The sequence below is a fragment of the Tenrec ecaudatus genome, chromosome 6, assembly GCF_050624435.1.
Source record: "Tenrec ecaudatus isolate mTenEca1 chromosome 6, mTenEca1.hap1, whole genome shotgun sequence".
NCBI classification, from domain to species: Eukaryota; Metazoa; Chordata; class Mammalia; order Afrosoricida; family Tenrecidae; genus Tenrec; species Tenrec ecaudatus.
In genome coordinates this window covers 119,666,096-119,687,024 of record NC_134535.1, presented here as the reverse complement: position 1 = coordinate 119,687,024, position 20,929 = coordinate 119,666,096, and the positions used below count along the sequence as shown (strand labels likewise).

The window sequence follows — 20,929 nt, the reverse complement described above, 5'->3', positions numbered from 1 at the left end:
TCCTTAACATGTCTTTAAATCAGGGCTCCTCAAAACTTTTTAAACAGGGGGCCAGTTCACTGTCCCTCAGACCCGGTGGAGGGCCGGACTATAGTTTTAAAAAAACAAACAAACACTATGAACAAATTCCTATGCACACTGCACATATCTTATTTTGAAGTTAAAAAACAAATGCGGCAAAAACCCCTGGCAGGCCGGATAAATGTCCTCAGCGGGCAGCTTGAGGACTCCTGCTTTAAATCATGCATCAGTGTACTTTGCAATCACAAAAACAACAAAAAATCTCATTGCCATGGAGTCAATGCTGACTGCCCCTGTGGGTTTCTGAGAGGTAACCATGGGAGCAGAACGCCTCGTCTTTAACGGAACCACAGGTTTCAAACTGCTGACCTTTCACGGAGCAGCAGAACACACACTACTGTGTCACTAAGTAAGTAAACAAATGTGAATGCGTTATTTTGCTTGCTAATAATAATACATTTATGGTTCACAAAGAACTTTCACTTAAGCTACGTTGATTATTTCCTTCAACAAGTTTTTTGAGTTCTGCCTCTTTATTTTATAGATCAAAAAATAGAGGGGGGCCTGAGGTACACAACTGCCGTTACAAACATGCACTTACCCAGTGCAGGCCGTCTCTCCAGGATGATAGTCCATCACTGCAAGGGGGGCTTTAAATGGAAGTGAAATTTACATAGAGTAAAAGAACCATTTTAAAGTGAACAACTCAGTGGTAATTAGTGCATTCACAATTGTGTTCTACACCATTGTTCACAACCACCTCCATCTTAATTCCAAATAATTTTCACCATCTCAAAGGAATATTCTGCACCCATGAAACATTTGCTGCCCATTTTCCCCCTCACAACCACTGGTAACCAGCAACAGTTTCTGCTTGCTAATTGACCTCTTCTGGCTATGTCCCATCACTGGAACTTTGGTGCATGTCTGCTTGCTTTCTCTCCGCCCAATGTTCCCAGGCTTCATCCATGTTACAGCATGTATTAGAACTTCACCTTTTTGGTTGTTTAATGTTCCCTTGTGTTTATGCATGACAACTTGTGCATCCATTCCTCCACTGGTAGACATTTGGGTTGTTTTCTATCATTTGGCTATGTGAACTTGTTTTCAGTTCTTTTGAGTATATGCTTAGGAGTAGAATTTGTATAGTAATTCTATGTTTAATTTTTTTTGAAGACTCTAAATTGTTTTCCTCAGTGGCTGATCCAGTAACATACAAAGGTTCCAGTTTCTACACATTCGTTACATTTTTTTCATGTTCATGTCATTCTAATGAGTGTGAAGTACCTTTTTTTCCATTTTTAAATTTTTATTTCTCTAATGACATTAAGCATCTTTTAATGTGCTTTTTTTGGCCATCAGTCTACCTTTTGGGGAGGACTGTATTGAAGTCCTTTGGTCCACTTTTTATTTATTTTTATTAATTGGGATTAATACATATATCAAATCATTCAATAATTCTGTCATATGCAGGAGCATTGTACATTTGCTATCACAATCAGTTTCCAAACGTCATCAGCCAGTCACCATTGGATTATTTAGCTTCCTTTTTTTTTTTCAGGTCTTCTTTTTTAAAAAAGTCATTTTATTGGGGGCTCTTACAGCTCTTACCACAATCCATACATACAACCATTGTGTCAAGCACGTTTGTACTTTGTTGCCATCATCATTTTCAAAATAGTTTCTTTCTACTTGAGCCCTTGGTATCAGCTTATTTTCCCCCATCCTCCCTCTCTCACGATCCCTTGATAATTTATAAATTATTTTTTTTCCATGTCTTACACTGACCAATGTCTCCCCTTCACCTACTTTTCTGTTGTCCATCCCCCTGGGAAGGGGTGAAATGTAGACCATTGTGATTGGTTACCCTTTTCTCACCCAACTTTTCCCTTACTCTCCTAGTGTGTAGAATTATAGAATTTTTATATGCATTCTGGATATTAGATCCTTATCAGATAATAGAACTTGCAAATAATTTCTCCTAATCTGTAGAGCATTTTATACTTTATTGATTATATCCTTTGATGCACAAAAACTTTAATTTTTTATGAAATCCAGTTTATCTACTACTTTCTCTGTTGCTTGTGCTTTTGGTGTCATACCCAAGAATCCATTGCCAAATCCAAAGTCATAAAGAATTATCCAAGAGTTTTACTGATTTTAGCTCTTATATTTAGGCTGTTGATCCATTTTTGAGTTAAGTTTATATACAAATTGTCCTCAAAAAGTTCATGGAAAATGTGTACTATAAAAACTATGCATGGATTTGGGTTTTTGCACTCATGCTAACTTGTTAGAGCATGTCTGAACACAATCTAGCTGGAGGCACCGAAAAGGATAAGACGATTTGAAAAGAGCCCCTCTAAAAGCAACCGAAGTTCTGCTGAGATTGAAGCCAAGCAAATGTGCAATTTCTAATGAAGCTTGGGTGGAAGAATGGTGAAATCATTGATGATTTAAAAAAAGACTGGAAAGAAATCAAGTTTACAAATAGAGTTCTGATACGAGAGGCAACAAGGCGATGCTAAAATGTAAATCTGAGCAGCAGACCGTCAGCCCTCTCGTGAGGAAAGACCTCATCTTGTTCGGACCCAAGTTGAAGAAGGCCGACAACCGCAGCAGAAGCGATAGGCAGTGCCATAGACGTCTCATTTGGTTCTGCATACCCAATTCTGAATGAAAGTTGAACACATTTTCCGCTCAATGGGTACCCAAAGTTTTGCACTCAGATAAAGTGTAGGCAAGAACTTTCAGTAGAAGTTTTAAGCAAATGGGATATCAAGATGCTGAAGCATTTCTTCCAAGAATTTTACAGGAACTGAAATATCGCTTTGATAGTGTGGCCCTGAGGACAGAACACAGGCAAAGCAATCACTACCTGGAGGTCCAAGTGGTTCAGTCCAAGCAAAACTAGACTAAAGAGATTCAAACTCACCACCATTAGGACCTATGGCAACCCTATAGGGCAAAGCAGAACTGCCCCTCTGGGTTTCCTTTGGAAGCAGACCTCTTTCTCCCGAGGTGGGTTGAGCCACTGACCTTGCAGTTCGCAGCTCGGTGCATAGCCCACTTCCAAACTGGACTGGTCAAAAGCAAAAGTCATGACGACAGTTTGTTGTCAAGCGTTTTGCTTGTTGACTTTCTGAAGAGAAAGAGAAATACAGTATCTGCTTATGAGCGTGGTTTAAGAAAGTTTGTGCTTTAGGAACCAGGAAAACTTCCCCAACCAGCCCTTCACCGTGAAAATGCTCCTGCTCCCTGGCATCGAACAGGACAATTTGGTGAGCATTTAGCTGGGACATCCTTAGGCATCCACTTTACTGTCCTATTTGGCTCCTTTTAACTTCTTTTTGTTTCCCGATCTTGAAAAATCTCCCAATGACACGCGATCGTCATCAGTTAGCAGAGTAAAAGACTTCGCTGGCACGAGCCGTTTCTCAGGACCCTCGGTTCTTTAGGGACTGTGGTATCATTGCTTATGTAAGGGTCTTGGCCTTGATGGAGTTTATATTGAGAAGTAGGGTTAATTTTTTGTTTCACATTTTTAAATACCATTTTCCATTAACTTTTTGAAGTCTCCTCATATGATGTGAGGTTGGAGTCAACCTCATTCTTTTGCCAGTAGCTATCTAGCTCTCCAATTCAATTCCAGAAACTGTAATAAAAGTGTTTTGTGTTTTGTTCTTCATTGTGTGACTACACTTGAAATAGTTAGAAAATGTTATAAACTTCATCATCTTTAGAAAAAAATTGATGACTTTTGTTAAGATAGGTAACATTTGTTTTAACATCAAGTGAATTAAAGAAAAAGCTAGTAAACTTTACTGAAAATCCATGCATTTTAAAACAGCTTAACAAAACTTCACTGACCTTATAACATTCTTACATAAGTGGTTTATTTTTCAGGGTGAAGATCATATAAAACAATGAATCAGTGACTGAGGCCAATATTCTGATTCCCATGGAAGATGAACGGGCAGGATTGTTCTTTGTGGCTCTGTTTACTACCTACTGCTCAGTAGTCATCTCTGTAAATCTGCAAAATGTGTGATCATAGATATCGAAGGGCCTTGCTTTAACCTTCCACCCTCAGCAACTCTACCGTGAGGCCTGTTTGTCTAGCGTTGCCACCATGGCATGCAACATGTGATGCTTGAAAACACGGAGTAGAGAAAAAACTGGGTTGAAGATTGTATTTTTGCACCTTAACTCCATAGCGCTTTATCGGTTATTTATATTCTTTCCATGTGATTCATGTAATTGTAAGTATGTGTGTGTCGGTTGACGTCACCTCCTATCCTGTTTCTGATTGCCTTACAAAGAGAAACCAAATGGGTTGATAACTGACTTGTACGCGTTCTCAGCCTTTATGGACCTAATCCTATTTCTTTGTATTTTCTTGAGTAATGTATTACTTTCTGCATGAACTCTGATTTCTCCTGTGAGCCATTCCAGCATAAGCTGTGAATATGTATCAGCAAATATATACATTTCTGTGTTTATCATCTATATGGTATGCCTGTTTTAAATAACATACATGTTAGCAAAATCCATCAGGAAAGCTCTCAAGACATCTTCTATTTAAAGTCTTTAGTGTAGTCTTTGTAATCCATACTTGCAGCAAAATTAGTCAAATTTTATTTTTAAGCAAGAAGTAACCTTTCAGGCATGTCATCAGCAGGTATCACCTTGCGACTCAGAATGTATGTATGTGTGTTTGCTTCCCTGTTATATGCCTATATATGTATGTGGGGAGGGCAGGAGTGAATGTTCCCACTTTTTGTGTGTGTTTTCAACTAACTCGGAATTCTGAATAGGGTGAAACTAGCTGCTGAGACCGAGTTTCCGCATCAAGAGGTCTGGAACAAAATGAGGGACAAAGTGCTGGCAGATCTGACAACTCTATCTGTAACGACAACACTTAGTTTCTCTGCTGACATGAGTGTCCACATGAATGTGCTCTGAGCCAGGGTTAGCCCTTCCACTCCTCTTCTGGAGCCGGGCACCGGCCACGTCAGAGCTCCGGGGCCGGCAGGCTAGCTGGGCTACGTTTGCTTTCTTCCCGACTCCCAGATGGACTTATGCCTGAGGAATCAGGCTCGTAATATGGCACACTCAAATAGACTAGGGATTTTTTGGTTTCCCCAGTAAGGCACTATTACTTTCTCTGTCCCACAGTTAAATCAGAAGTTGTGTTCTCTATTGCTGCTGAATTGTAATTGTTCTTTAATTTTATGAAACAACTATTTGTCCTCTAAACTATGTTTTTTTAATGAACTGGCAGTTTATAAGGTAGCGTCACAGTCTAGACTGTGAGGTGGAACATGAGATGGACCATGTAGTTTAAGATGACAAGGTACATTTCCCCTTCCCTCTGGCCATGAATTTGAACGAGTTCTTGAAGACCTCTTGAGCTTAAGTTGCAGACTCGGACCTGCAGTCTAGTCGTGTATGACTACTGATATACCACTAGCCCAGTGTACTGGGTCTCTGTGTTCTGTAAGGCTGGGGGTTTAAGAGTATTTAATGCCTTTTTAGGATCATAAATACAGATTGATCAAGGATTGTTGATATTCAGGCTTTATGTGTTTTAAGTATAGTGTTCAGTTTGTAATGGGTATGTTTTTGACATCTGATCTACTCAATTGTATATTTTTGTTTTGCAAAACATCCCAAGACTTATTTCATGTTGCTTTGTTTAGTACCTTTTGAATTCCCCAGAAGAATTGTTTTCAAAGCAAACATTCCAAAATGAATGTGGCTCTTCAATGGAATGTCTCCATTGTGCTTGAAGTATTTCTTCCATGGTTGCAATTCTACATTACAGGGTCATTTGCGCCTTTTTAATTTATTTTTTCCAGTATCTTTGCAAGAGCAGTGGTTGTGTCTTCAGGTAAAGGACATACAATTTGGGGTGAAAGTAAATTTCAGTTTATTCATAAGCCTACACATTTGGTATTTGGTAGTAGATCAAACCAAGAGAAAGTTCCCTGGTCTTAAAAAGGAAGGAGTTGATGACTTGGAGCATTGTGCTCACTGCACACTTTGGCCGTTTTGAAGCATGTTTATTCATGTCACTGATTAAAACAGCTGAAGCATGCATGTCCTGCCCATTCCAGGTAAGGATCAGCGTGAGGCCATTCCGGCACCTCCCACTCACCTGTAATGACAACAAAAGGACTGAGAGGGTGAGAGAATCAGTCAGCTCAGGCCTTGTAGAATAGTGCTGCTCTTCTTGTTCTCTGAGTAAACAGAGGGATGTTTTCATGGTCTTCTTTTTCCTAAAGAAAGAAATATACCGGAAATATATTTGTATATTTAGACCACTTGTATTTTGTCATTAATTTAGCATAGACCTGCCGCACAGCATAGCAACTGAATATAATATGGAATAGGTATGAACAGGTCAAATTTAGGATATAGTCTTAGTTCTTCAAGAATATATCTTTCTACTATGTCTAAAGAATCTATCTTACTATGGCAAATTCAGACCACTTTTTTACCTGCTAATTGACAGTATTTATCAACAGCAATACTTAGCATTTTACTTTATCATCTTTAAATTATGATGCAGTTGATATGGCTCACTATAAAGTGCAGGATTAAACTGGACTTTAGTTGAAATAAAGGCAAAGAAAGTTTTAAAACACAATTGCTGTGTGTTTCACAAGAAATCAGTTGCATATTTAGATTTAAAAGGGAAGAAGATGACTATTAAACCACATGGTATTTGGGGCATTGAAGGAATCTTTCATTCTCTGAAGAAGAGTTGTACGATTATATTTTTATGAAAAATAAACTGTCTTCACCAGAATGTCTCAAATGGTTTCATTTACTGAAATTCAATACACAGTATTCTAGGCATCATACTTCGCGAATCTTTGTCCGTAGAACGGTGGTATAGTTGAGCTCTTTTTAGCTATAACAGTCTTCTTAAGCTGGTTTCAAGAACAGCTCACATACTATCTGACAGTGTCCTCTAATTATCCACATAAAGTAACATTTTCAAGCTCCTCGCCATGAGTATAGAGTGGTCATGGGGTAGGAGGACTGTCGTGTAAGGTTGTGTGCACTGTGGAAAGACACCAGAGGAGGAGGCAGATGGGCCTAAAATCTAGCCCACATCTCCCTCAAAAGTGGATCAAGGGGCAGTATTGCCTGTTCACCAAGTCACCCGTGTGGCACAGGCCTTCCCAGAAGAGAAGTCTTTTCTAACTTGCTCAAAGGAGGTGCCTTTCTTTTCTTTTCTTTTTTTATCATTATATTGGGGGCTCCTACAACTCTTAGCGCATGTGTACATTTGTTGCCATCGTTCTCAAAACATTTGCTTCCTACTTGAGCCCTTGGTATGGGCTCCCTCCCTCCCCGTTCCCCCTCCCTCATGAGCCCTTGATAATTTATCAATTATTATTTTGTCATATCTTACACTGTCCAATCTCTCCCTTCACCCACTTTTCTGTTGTCTATCCCCCAGGGAGGAGGTTATATGTAGATCCTTATAGTCGGTTCCCCCCTTCTACCCCACCTTCCCTCCACCCTCCTGGTATCACCACTCTCACCATTGGTTCTGAAGGGATCATCTGTCCTGGATTCCCTGTGTTTCCAGTTCCTATTTGTACCAATGTACATCCTCTGGTCTAGCCAGATTTGTAAGGTAGAATTGGGATCATGATAGTGGAGTGGGAGGAAGCATTTAGGAACTAGAGGAAAGTTGTATGTTTCATCGTTGCTACACTGCACCCTGACTGCCTGGTCTCCCCGTGACCCTTTTGTAAGGGGATGTCCAATTGCCTACAAGTGGGCTTTGGGTCTCTACTCTGCACTCCCCGCCTCATTCACTATGGTAAGATTTTTTGTTCTGATGATGCCTGACACCTGATCCCTTCAACACCTCGTGATCGCACAGTCTGGTGTGCTTCCTCCATGTGGGCTTTGTTGCTTCTGGGCTAGATGGCTGCTTGTTTACCTTCAAGACCCCAGATGCTATATCTTTTGATAGCTGGGCACCAACAACTTTCTTCACCACATTTGCTTATGCACCAATTTGTCTTCAGCAATTGTATTGGGAAGGTGAGGCCTTTCTTAATTTGCCCCACCACCACCACCTACCCGTGGAACCTTTCAGCTAGGTACATGATGGTAGGCTGCAGCTGACAACACAGGAGAGCCCATTGTGGGCCATCTTCCTATTGCCACATTGATGCCATGCTAGTTGTTTTTCATCTGTAATACTGGGAGTATTTACACTCCTAAAACCAAACTCACTGCCAACTCACAGTGACCCTATAGGACAGGATGGACCTGCCCCTGTGAGTTTCTGAGACGGTAACTCCCAGAATTTTAAAACAGTTTTATTGGCATATAATTCACATCCCATACAATTCAGTAGTTTTTTCATATCAAGAAGAGTTGTATAAGCATCACCACAATCAATTTTAGAACATTTGCTTTTACACTCATTATTAGCGCCCCATTTCTCCCCAACTTCCTCTGCCAATAATTCCACAAGGAACCATTAATCCAATTACTGTCTTTCTAGATTAATCTATCCTGGATTTCATGTACAGAACAATATTTAAATAAAATTTATAACAAAGTAAAGAAACCTCAATCACAAAATAATAAAAAATTAGAACAAATTTTAAGTGGATCCAAAGGGAGATCAAATGATAAGGTTAAATTGTAGTCAAACCGCATCTGCAGTGATGCACTTCCCAATGGACTCCGCCCAACAGCAAGGCTATGCACATCCTTGATCTGTGGTCAGAAGGGATTCACTGAAGGTTTAGTCCACATGTATTTTCTCCTCACTTTTTTCTTTACACAACTTTAAGATGGGTTAAAAGGAAGAAGACATGATGTATTACGTTTTAACCTAACTTTGGCTGCCATAATTTACAATGTTTTCTGTTTGATAACAAGCCTATTCCTTCAACTACAATCACAAGGGATTCACCAGAGACTTATGACCCTGCAAATGAATTGTAGACTTTCATGGTCATCCGTAGCCTTCTGCAAACCAGGCGTCCACAGTTTTAAGTTCTGATGCTATTCCCTCCTTTAGATTTGGATTTTTTTATTTATAATCCTTGGATCACATAGGATGCTATGCTTCTTCCATGTGGACTTCGTTGACTCCTCACCGAGATTGTTTATAAGAATAGAAACCCCATTTTTGTCCTTTGGAGCTGCTGGTGGTTTTGAACCACTGACCCTTTGGTTAGCTGCCCAATTTGTAACCACTATCCCACCAATAACAAAGGCCCAGTATAACTACTACCTGGAGCTGGATTAACTCTTTGAAAGGTTACAGACAGCTTGGAGTTGTCCATATCAAATACCTACTAGTTCACATGATTTATGATCATATTTTGGAAACTTGTGAGTAGCAGAGGTGTACTCAGCCCTACAACTGACTAGAAGATAAGTCAGCTGAATTCTTAAACCTTGGGGTCAGAGTGGACACACCAATACCTATTGTACCCCAATTCTCTTGGGCTGGGCTGGGCAGTAAAATATGTAGGTGGGAAAAATATCCTGAGAAGCAACAAAGCAATGCCTAGGAGGTACTTTCCCACCCAAACTCAAAATGGAATCTAGTCAGCAGGTTGGAGATGACAACTCTTGGACCTAAAATAGGTAGACTGAAATGGCCCCCAGAACTAAATGGATCAAAAGACTGTCCTGAAGCTCAAGTCAAGTTTTAAGTTTTCCCATTTCACTAGAACAAAGACCATGTCATCCAGCAGCACAAGAAGTGGCAGAGGACAAAGGGCAATAGATATGTATTCAAGTAGATTCTGACACAATGACCCAATGGATCAGCCCCATAGAGTTTCCTAGACTACAATCTTTCTGGGAGGCAGGTCCGTTCTTCTACTGAGCTGGTTAGCAGCCAAGTACTCAACTATTGATCACTACCCACTAAAAACGCACTGCCACGGAATTGGTTAGAATAGGGTAGAACTGCTTCTCTGGATTTCTGAGATGCTAACTCTTCATGGGAGCAGAAAGCCTTGTCTTTCTCCTAAGGAAGCATGTGGTGGTTCAAACTGCTGACCTAGCCATGCTAGCAGCCCAAAGCATCAGATTCCTTAGAGCAGAGGGTGGACACTGGTGCCTATAGGAGCTAGAGGCACAGGGAATCCAGGGAGGATAATCCCTTCATGACCAGGGCTGTGAGGGGCGATACTGGGAGGGTGGAGGGAGAGTGGGTTGGAAAGGGGGAACCGATTACAAGGATCTACATGTGACCTCCTCCCTGGGGGACGGACAACAGAAAAGGGGGTGAAGGGAGACGTCAGACAGGGCAAGATATGACCAAAAAAATTATAAATTATCAAGGGCTCATGAAGGAGGGGGAAGCGGGGAGGGAAGAGAAAAAAAATAGGACCTGATGCAAAGGGCTTAACTGGAGAGCAAATACTTTGAAAATGATGAGGGCAATGAATGTACAGATGTGCTTTACACAATTGATGTATGTATGGATTGTGATAAGAGTTGTATGAGCCCCTAATAAAACTTTTAAAAAAATGAAAAAGATGATGACAACATATGTACCAGATGCATTTTACAAAATGGATATATGTATGAATTGTGATAAGAGCTGTAACAGCCCCCAATAAAATAAAATATAAATTTAAAAATGTGTCCTTAAACCTGCCCCATCACTTCAAATATAAAGGACTTAATAGGATGTTCCTTTAAATTATTGATCCTTTAATGAAATATAATGCCTCAGACCATTAACCACATCATTTAGTATCTGGAGAGTGACAGAAAAACCTCAAGCTGAAATATACATACCCATTTATTACCGTATAACGTGAAATACTGGGATCGATAATTCATTGCAATGGGAGCACAGAACTCACAGATGATACTTATGCCAAAGGGGGCTGGTGAGGAGGGTTGACAGGTTACAAGTCAAGATCAGTAAATAGTAAGGATACAGTCACTGGTCCACAGCAACACCTCTCTTCCACATTCAAATCTCTCTGCACCTCTGCATTTTAGCCACATGGCCCCTTGGCTTCTGTCTCTGTGACCCAAGACGCCTGCCAGTCACTCTGTCTCACAGCCCCATAGTCTTGGCATTGCTCCCCAATTCTGTTTAAGGGTTTTTTTGTCTTGGCCTCTGGGCTGCCTCCTTGCCTGTGTCCTGCAGCAGCTGTGCCACAATCCCTGGTGTCTCTGGCCTCAGCCTCTGCCACTTCAGACAGACATCTCGAACATGCTCTTCTTCAGATGGTCCTGGGATTTCGCTCTCGGCTCCCGCTTCACGGATGGTTCATCCTTATAGCCAAGGGGTGGTAAGAACTCACCAATCCCCTCTGGTAGTGTTACACATGCCCGATTTGCATAGTCCCACCCAATAATTTGGTGGTAGTTACAGAGACTTGGGTAGAAAAGCTGTGTTAGACTAGAGAAACAAATTCATAGACACATATGTGTAAGAGGGAGCTTTATATCAAAGAACAATTATATATTGGGAAAACATCCCAGTCCAGTCCAGATCAAGTCCCTAAGTCTGATATTAGTCCATATGTCTGATTCCAGTCCATAAATCCCTCTTCAGACTCACGCAACACATGCAATGATGCCGAGTGCAGGAAGATCACAGGCCGGTGGGTGGAAAATCTTGTGGACCCAGTGGTGGTGGAAGCATCTCCAAGGCTCTGGCTGCCATCAGCTTGGCTCCATGTGGCTTGTCATCAGAAACGTGAAATAGAGAAAGAGTGGGTCCAGCCTCCAGTAAGCCATTTATCTCTGTTGTGTCTCCAAATGAGTCATCAAGCAGTGACCTGATTGACAGGCTAAACTCCACCCCTTCACTCTTCATACTCTCAAGTTGACAGGAGAGACAGGAGATTATGTAACTACCACAAGAGCCATATTAAGAAATTTCCCTCCACCACAGTACTATACAGGCTTACTCTAAAGTTTAAATATTAACTTGCAAGGATAGCCAGATACTTCCTGCAAAAGAAAATTAATAGGAAGAATTCACCTTACTAGATATTAAAATATTATAAAAGTACTTTAATCAGGTATTGGTGTACTCGTAGAGGAGCCCACAAATGGTTACCAATATACCCAGGAAGTTAATATCAGTGTGTAAGTCAGTGTGTTTTAAGTAAGGTATTATTTTTTAAAAAGGGCTGTTGGGACAAGTGACCAGTCATCTTGGGGGCGGGGAGGTAATGAACTCATCTCACACTATTATCAAGATACTTCTTTCCTTTGACAAATTCTAGATGGCCAAAACCTTAAATAAATTTTAGAAAACAACCATGAAATTAAAAATAAACCTCAGATTGCTGCAGCTAGACTCAAGATGGAAAGTGCCCAAGAACATTGCCTTGGCACATCATGGGCGACTGCAGTGGTGCCTCCTCACTGGGCACCACAGGTGGTGGTCTCTAAGCAATTTTTGGAATTTTCCAGTGGGAGTCAGCCATCGACTACGAGGGAGTTTGACAGCGATTAAAACCAGGGCACCACAGCTTTGCAGTTTGGGGAGATCTGTTTCCCATGATTGACTGCAGTAAGGTTCAAGTTGGAGGCAAAGAAGATCCCTGGAACTCCATCACAAGTGGTGCCTTAACAGGAGCCATCCTGGCAGCAAGAAATGAACCAGTGGCCATGGGTGGGTAAGCTTCAATGAGTGACATTCTCCTGGCTTGTACCAACAAGGAGCTGGTATCTTGTTGACAAGATTTGCATCTGCACAGTTTCCCAATGGGCCTCAGTTTGCTTAAATCCCTCCCAATTGCCTTCAACCCCGGCACCATGCTCACCTTTTGGAGACTATCCCTCATTCCAGGAAGGAATGCTGCCCCTGGATTGAGCAGAATGAGCTATAGTTCAGAAGGCTTTTGGAGGACCAAGTTACAGTCTGTTTTTTAAAACAATAGGTGAGACAACTAGGACCAGATAGGCGCTGAGAAGACATCGATATTACACTTGATCTTAGCCAAAAGGCTGAGAAGTAATTTGAGAAGACATTGGGAAGCATTTTTTTCCTTTCTATTTAGAGGAGGGGGGGACTCTAAAAGATAAAACCATTTTTTAAATTCACACTTGGATTGCATTTGTGATCAAAATAAATGCCTTGTCGCATAAAAAGAAAAATATCTAAGTGCTTAGAAGATGGGCCAAAGGACAAATACCAGTGAAACCCAACTATCATTTCCTTGAGGACTTCTCTGCCTGGTTTTAAACATCTGAGTGGAGAACTCAACCGATCCTCAATGAGTCAGTGCTGACTCTCAGCGACCCAACAGGAGAGGGTAGAACTGTGACGTTCAGAGTGTTGAAGGTTTCTTAAGGCCAATAAGACTGATAAATTTGGCTTCATCAAAGTAACAATGTCTGTCTAGGAAAAATACCATAATAAAGTTTTAAACTGTTGTTTGTTTCCGTGCTTCTTGTTAGTTTGCAGTAAAGTGAGACAAAGCAAAGTTGCGTGTATCTGAACAGAAAGTTCGCCTGTGCTCTGCACCCAGCATCTCCTAATGTCAGTTTGCAAAATAAGCAAAGTGCCTTTAAGACAGCTGTTCTTGAGAAAACAACAGAACCGACAATTCTGGGGGTGGATATGGGAAAGGGGGAGGTGGGGGGAAAGGAAGTGGTGTTAACAAACCCAGGGACAGGGGAACAACAAGTGACCCAAATCGGTGGTGAGGAGGGTGTAGGAGGCCTGGTAGGGCGTGACCAAGGGTAATGTAACCAAGAGGAATTACTGAAACCCAATTGAGGGCTGAGCATAATAGTGGGACAAGAGGAGAGTCAAAGGAAAGAGCTAGGAGGCAAAGGGCATTTATAGAGGTCTAATTAAAGGCATGTACATATGTAAATATATATATGAGGATAGGGAACTAGATCTACATGCATATATGTATAGGTTTAGTATTAAGGTAGCAGATGGACATTGGGCCTCCACTCAAGTACTCCCTCAATGCAAGAATACTTTGTTCTATTAAGCTGGCATTCCATAATGTTCACCTTCCTGACACAATCGCTGAAGACAAAGTAGATGCGTAAGCAAATGTGGTTAAGAAAGCTGATGGTGCCAGGCTATCAAAAAATATAGCATCTGGGGGTCTTAAAGGCTTGAAGGTAAACAAGTGGCCATCTAGCTCAGAAGCAACAAAGCCCACATGGAAGAAGCACACCAGCCTGTGCGATCACGAGGTGTCAAAGGGATCAAGTGTCAGGCATCATCAAAACAAAAGATCATATCATTGTAAATTAGGGGGAGTGTGGAGTGGAGACCCAAAGCCCATCTGTAGGCCATTGGATATTACCTTATGGAAGGGTCTAGGAGAGGAGACGAGCCAGTCAGGGTGCAGTGTAGCAACGATGAAACATACAACTTTCCTCTAGTTCCTAAATGCTTTCTCCCACTCCACCCCCACTATCCTGATCCCAATTCTACCTTACAAATCCAGCTAGACCAGAGGATGTACACTGGTACAGATAGGAACTGGAAACACAGAGAATCCAGGACAGATGATCCCTTCAGGACCAGTGCTGAGAGTGGTGATAACGGGAGGGTGGAGGGAAGGTGGGGTAGAAAGGGGGAACCGACTATAAGGATCTACATATAACCTCCTCCCTGGGGGATAGACAACAGAAAAGTGGGTGAAGGGAGAGATTGGACAGTGTAAGATATGACAAAGTAATAATTTATAAGTTATCAAGGGTTTATGAGGGAGGGGGGAACAAGGACGAAGGGGGGGGGGAAATGAGGAGTTGATGCCAGGGGTTTAAGTGGAGAGCAAATGTTTTGAGAATGATTAGGGCAATGAATGTACAAATGTGCTTTACACAATTGATGTATGTATGGATTGTGATGAATTGTATGAGCCCCTAATAAAATGATTTTTAAAAAAAGACAGCGTTATCAACCTGTGGGTTGTGACCCATTTTGGGGTCAAACGACCCTTTCACAGGGGTCATCTAAGACCATCGGAAAACACATATTGTTGATGGTCTTAGAAACTGAGACACTGCACAGTGCTCCTCTATCCGTCTCCAGGCAGGCCCGTCCACATGCAGATACACCCACATACCTGTACCCGGCGTGAAGACAGTTACCCATGCTACTCCGTGCTTCAAGACAAAATTTCATTTATTTGTCATTAGATATAAGTATTTCACAATATATAATTACATATTGTTTTTATGATGAATCACTATGCTTTAATTATGTTCAATTTGTAACAATGAAAATACACCCTGCCTATCAGATGTTTACATGACGATTCATAACAGTAGCAAAATGACAGTTATGAACTAGCAACGGAAATAATTTTATAGTTGGGGTCGCCGCACCGTGAGGAACTGTATGAAAGGGTCGCGGCATGAAGAAGGTGGAGAACCACTGCCTTAAAAAAACCAGGATGTTAACCACTTACTGGCTCTTTTCCCTCGTGGAGTCCGTATTTTTTAAAGGATGCCCATTTAGCATTGTGCATAACGGGCCGCCTCTAGTGATAAACCTGGCAGTAGGATGACTCAAAGGAAAAAGTAATGCTTTGCGTATTACAGTCAAACCTCCGCGCTTCCCCCAGGGCTCAGACAACGGCCTTCTGCAAAGGGAGGCCACTGATGCCACCCGATGTACTGGATTGTCCCCATTTTACATAATTACAGACTCCAAAATGAGAGCTCTGGTTTCCTCCATGTAGTCTCAATCTGTGTAACTCATTTGCTAAGGCGCCCTGATGACGCAGAGACCTGGCGGTCTGCTCCTGGAACCAGTCTGCTCCAGGGAGACCTTTGGAGATGGTTCCACTCTGTCACAGGGGGAGAGCGCCGCTGGAAGGCACCTAATAACAAAATGCATTTGCTCAGGGCTGAATACAAGGAAAGTGCCAACTCCATCAGCTACCATTCGATCTTGGGTGCGTTTAGTTCATTTTAAAATGCATATTCTTTAAAGACACACAGCTGAAGTGTACAATTTGATGAGGCTTGTTTAAAAAACAACAACAACAACAAAACATACTGAAGGCATCTATAACCCTTTCAAGATAGAAACAGCCTCTCCTGGAATTTCCTCCAGCAACATGGCAGCCAGTGCTCCAATCCAGCTAAGATTGTGGGTTTGCCTCATGCTCTCTTTCATTCGGGCAGTTTTGCTGCATCTAATTTGAAAGTCTACTAGAGGCATGCACGTTTAGAACTGGCGTGTCTCTGGAGCAGTAAGTCGTGTTGTCATTGGGAAATATACCTAAGTAGCTATTCTTCAGTTGTTGAACATGTAAGTTGTTTTATCTTTTTGCTACTGTGAATAGTACTGCAATGAACAGCGGTGAACCTATATCAATGTTGTGCCTCAGCGCTTCTGTCTCTAGGATCTAGACGAACTAGTGGAATTGCTGCAACATAGGGTATTTCTATGGAAACTTTGAAGGGAAGTGCCGCAGCAGTATCCCACGCCGGCTGCACCATTTTACAGCCCCACCAGCAGTGTGAGGGCTCCCGTCTCTACATTCTCACCAGTACTGGTTGTTTTCTATCTTTGTGTATTTTGCTGTTCTCACCAGGGTGAAATCATATTTCTTCGTCATTTGGATTTCTCTCAAACGGTTAATGATTGCGAGCATTTCTTCGTATGTTTGTTGGCCACCCGAATGTCCCCTTTTGTGACGTGTCTGTACCCTCTGTCCATTTAAGAAGTGCATTATTTGCCTTTTTATTGCTCACGTCATTAAGTTGTCTATACACTTTGGAGATTAACCCCTTCTCCCAAATTTTGATACCAAAAATGTCTCCCAGTCTGTGCACTCTCTTCTTGCACTCTGGTGGAATCTTTTGACGCACATAAGTGCCCGTCTGGGGGGGACTATCAGTCATGTAGCTTGTCTTTTGCCTTTTATGCATTTTCAGGTATGCCATAAATTAGGGCTCCTAGCTCTGGCACAAGGAATATCATGGCTGACATCAGATGGATCTTGGCTGAAAGCAGAGAATACCAGGAAGACTTTTACTGTTGATTATGCAAAGGCATTCGACTGCGTGGATCATAGCAAATTATGGATAGCATTGAGAAGAATGGGAACTCCAAACCACTTCACTGTGCTCATTCAGAGTCAGTACATGGACCAAAAGGTAGTCATTCAAACAGAACAAAGAAATACTATGTGATTTAAAAATCAGGAGAAGTTATATGCTTCCGCCATACGTATTCAATCTGTAGGCTGATTGAATCAAGACGCTGGACTATATGAAGGATTTAGCATGAGGATCGGAGGAAGGCTTGTTAACGACCTGGCCTATGCTGATGGCACAACCTAATTTACTGAAAGCTGGGAAGACCTGAAATATTTGCTGATGAAAGTCAAGGACTACAGTCTTCGGTATGGATTACAACTCAATATAAAGAAAACGAAAATCCTCACATCTGGGCCAATAGATAGCATCATGATAAATGGAGAAAACATTGAAGTTGTCAAAGATTTCATGTTGCTCAGCTCTTTAATCAATGCTCTTGGAAGGAGTAGTCAAGAAAGCAAATGTGTTGCATTGGGCAAATTCACAGCACAAGGCCTGTTTGAAGGGTTAAAGAGCAGAGTGTCACTTTGAGGACTAAGGTGAGCCTGACCCAAGAAGTCATGGTATTCACCTCATATGCATGTGAAAGTTGGACAAGGAATAAGAACTATGGAGAATAATTAATACAATGGAATTATGGTGCTGAAGAATATTGAAAATACCATGGACTGCCAAAAGAAGAGATTATAGATCCAAGCAAAGTTTTGGGACTGTAAAGTATGAGGCCTCCTGCTTCGTCCGTCTTTAGGTGTTATTGTTATTTAAGTTATTTAAGTGTCACTGAGTTGATCTCAACTCATCACAACCCTGTGTAAAACAGATCAAAACACTGCTGGTCCCGAGCCATTCTTGTCCTCAGTAATGCCTTTTTAATCTGACGTCTATTTCCTTTCCATATAATGGTGGTGATTACTCTTTCCATCTCTTTAAAATGATGGTGGAATCTGGATTAGATTAGATTAGATCCACCGATTGACTTGGGTAATATTGACATTTTCACAATATTAAGTCTTTCTATCCATGAGCATGATATATTCTACTATTTAGTTAAGCTTCTTTTAGTTTCGTGAATCAGTGTTTTGTGTTTTTCTTTGTATAGTCCTTTTGGTTAGATTTATTCCTAAGTATTTCATTTGAGTGGCTATGGTAAATGGTATTGTTTCCTTATCAGAATTCTTTTTTGGAGTGTAAAGGAAACTGACTGTTTTTTTATGTTGATCTTCTACCCTGACACTTTGCTTAATCTTTCAATTACTTCCACTAGATTTACTGTGTATTGGATCTTGCCATATGCAAATAGAGACCGTCTTATTTCTTCTTTGCCGGTTTAGATGCCTTTTATTTCCTGTTCTAGCCTAAGACTTTGTGGTAGTTACATAATCTGTTGTCAATTTGAGACTGTTATGAGTGAAGGGGTGGAGTTTAGCCTGTCAATCAGGTCATAGCTTGATGACCTCATTTGGAGGCTCTGTTAGACAGTATTCTCTAGAGAAACAAAACCAGAACACTAATAATTTTATATATATTTATACAGATATATATATAAAACATAAGAAATAAACAGTTAATTAAATTATAAAGCAGTACAAATGGCTCAGTGCAACTCACTCCCATGAGACAGTTGTGAGACACTGGCAGTCCTTCAAGTCTTGAGGGCCACCAGGTAGTCCTCTGTAGAGCAATTCACGCTATTCAGGCACAGGCAGAAAACATCAAGGCAGGTCACCAACAGTCAGCCAGATGACAGGGTCTGACAGTCCCCAGCTCAAGAGATGTAAATTCCAATGGTATGGTGAAGCAGATTTTGAAGGAACCTCAAATTACAGTGACACAGCCCACAGGTTAGGTGTCCCACAGGTAGTGTAGCTTGCAAATTGAGGCAGAGAACAAGCAAGGCAGCCACACACTGGTTCGATGATCAAAGAGTGAGAGACAAGAAAGGTAAGACTCACTGAGCTGTTTATCCCTCCGCCCTTCAATTTACCCCACGTGTTTATGGGCAAGGTTGGCACAATAAACTACCTCAGGCACTAAGGAGATAAATAACTCACTGGAGACAGGACACACAATCACTCCCTGTGAGACATCCCTGCTGACAAGATGCATGGAGCTACACCAGAGTCCTGGAGCTGAAAGAACCACATGGAGAACCCTTCCAGCATTGAGATGCGTCCACTGTCATAAATCCACTAGACTTTCCACCTGTGGGCCTGTGATCTTCCTGCATTTGGTGTCATTGCATGTGTTGTGTGAGTCTCAAGAGGAATTCATGGGCGAATATCGGACTCACAGGCTAATACTGAGCTCGTGGACATGATCTGGACTAGGCTGGGATGTTTTATTGATGCATAATTGCTTCTTGATATAAAGCTCTCTTATGCGCATACGAGTGTCTATGCGTTTGTTTCTCTAGTCTACCCAGCCTAACACAGCCTTCCGACACAAGATTGAATAGAAGTAGTGATACAGGGCATCCTTGACCGGTTCCCCTAGTGAGGGAATGACTTCAGTCTGTCGCCATTAAAACTAAGGTTGGCCATTCCAATATCTTTTCGTTCAATTTCCCTACAAACTTTTTGAAGCCAACCTATATGCTCTTAATGATTTTGAGGAATTTCCCTTCTATCCCTATTTGTTGAGTATCTTTTTAAAAAAAATCAGGAATGGGTGTTGGATTTTGTCAAACACCTTTCTGGCATTACGTAGTTCTTTTTCCATTGCTTCATTTCTTGGTGGATTACAGTAATTGCTTCTCTAAACTGAACCATCTTTGCACACATGGTATTAGTCTCCCTTGGTCATGAATATATTATTTTTTATAAGCTTGTGGATTTTATTGGACAAGATTTTGTTGAGAATTTTTGTTCATGAAGGATATTCATGAATATAGTTTTCTTTTTTAGTGATGTTTTTGCCTGGCTTTGGTATCGTGACACAACCTTGGGTAGATGATGCAGCCTTGGTAGATGACAGGGGGTTATGCCCACTTTATAAAATAAATGGGGAGGTATTCCCTTCTTTTGTATACTGCCGACCATGCAGCACTCAGCCCATGTGGCCACTGTGCCATCAAGACTCCCAGGGAAGGGCCAGAGAAATGGAAACACTGCCCTTCTGAAGCACAGAGACCTAAATGGGAGCACCTTGAGAGACACCAGCCTTGCAGGTTGATGTATTTGTTTAATAAGTGTTTCTGACTTTGTAGCACTACTTTAAAAAACACAACAAACTTTTCATTGTGAATTGCAAGGTTTATAGAGCAAATTCTTTTTCCACCCAGCAATCCATCCACCTTTGGTCTCTTGATGTTGATTGCAGTCCCTACAATGTCACATCACTTATCTGCCTTCTTCCCTGTTTCCCATTTCCACTCCTCTCCTTTCCTAACCCTTCCTGTCTTCTGACACTTGTTCTTGGACAAATGCTGTTGTTTTGAGCTCTAAAAAATGGACTGTTAAAAGACTGAGTACCTCCTTAGTGTATGGTTCTCCTCATGCAGCGGTTCTCAACCTGTGGGTCGTGACCCCTCTGGGGGTTGAACGACCCTTTCACAGGGGTCACCAGATTCATAACAGTAGCAAACTTACAGTTATTAAGTAATAACAAGAATAAATTTATGGTTGGGGGGGGGTCACCACAACATAAGGAACTGTATTAAAGGGTCCCAGCATTAGGAAAGTTGAGAACCATTGTCCTAATAGATCTGTCTGTTGTTTGTCTGAAAATTAAGCTATGGAAATGAGTTCATTTCCAGACCTGACCAAGAGTAACTAGGGGCCATAGTCTCAGTGGCTCCTCCAATCTCTATCAGACCAACAAGCCTGCTCTTCAATTCTGAGTTTTG

The 20,929-nt window shown here is 41.4% G+C and overlaps 1 protein-coding gene, 1 non-coding gene and 1 pseudogene across 2 annotated transcripts in view; 2 read left to right on the top strand and 1 right to left on the bottom strand.

Moving 5' to 3' along the window:
• The window catches only part of CREBL2 (cAMP responsive element binding protein like 2), a 31,053-nt gene extending 24,217 nt beyond the window's left edge, over positions 1-6,836 (top strand). Inside the window, exon 4 of the mRNA XM_075552046.1 lies at positions 3,928-6,836. Coding sequence (XP_075408161.1) covers positions 3,928-3,932 — 5 coding nt within the window. The 3' untranslated portion in view covers positions 3,933-6,836. The remainder of the gene's footprint in view (positions 1-3,927) is intronic.
• A 4,470-nt stretch (positions 6,837-11,306) lies between these two features.
• On the top strand, positions 11,307-12,871 carry LOC142451608 (mitochondrial import inner membrane translocase subunit Tim17-A pseudogene; annotated as a pseudogene).
• Positions 12,829-13,017, bottom strand: LOC142451986 (U2 spliceosomal RNA). Its single transcript, XR_012785067.1, has one exon. It is a non-coding gene; the product is annotated as a U2 spliceosomal RNA (small nuclear RNA).
• Positions 13,018-20,929: the final 7,912 nt, after the last annotated feature.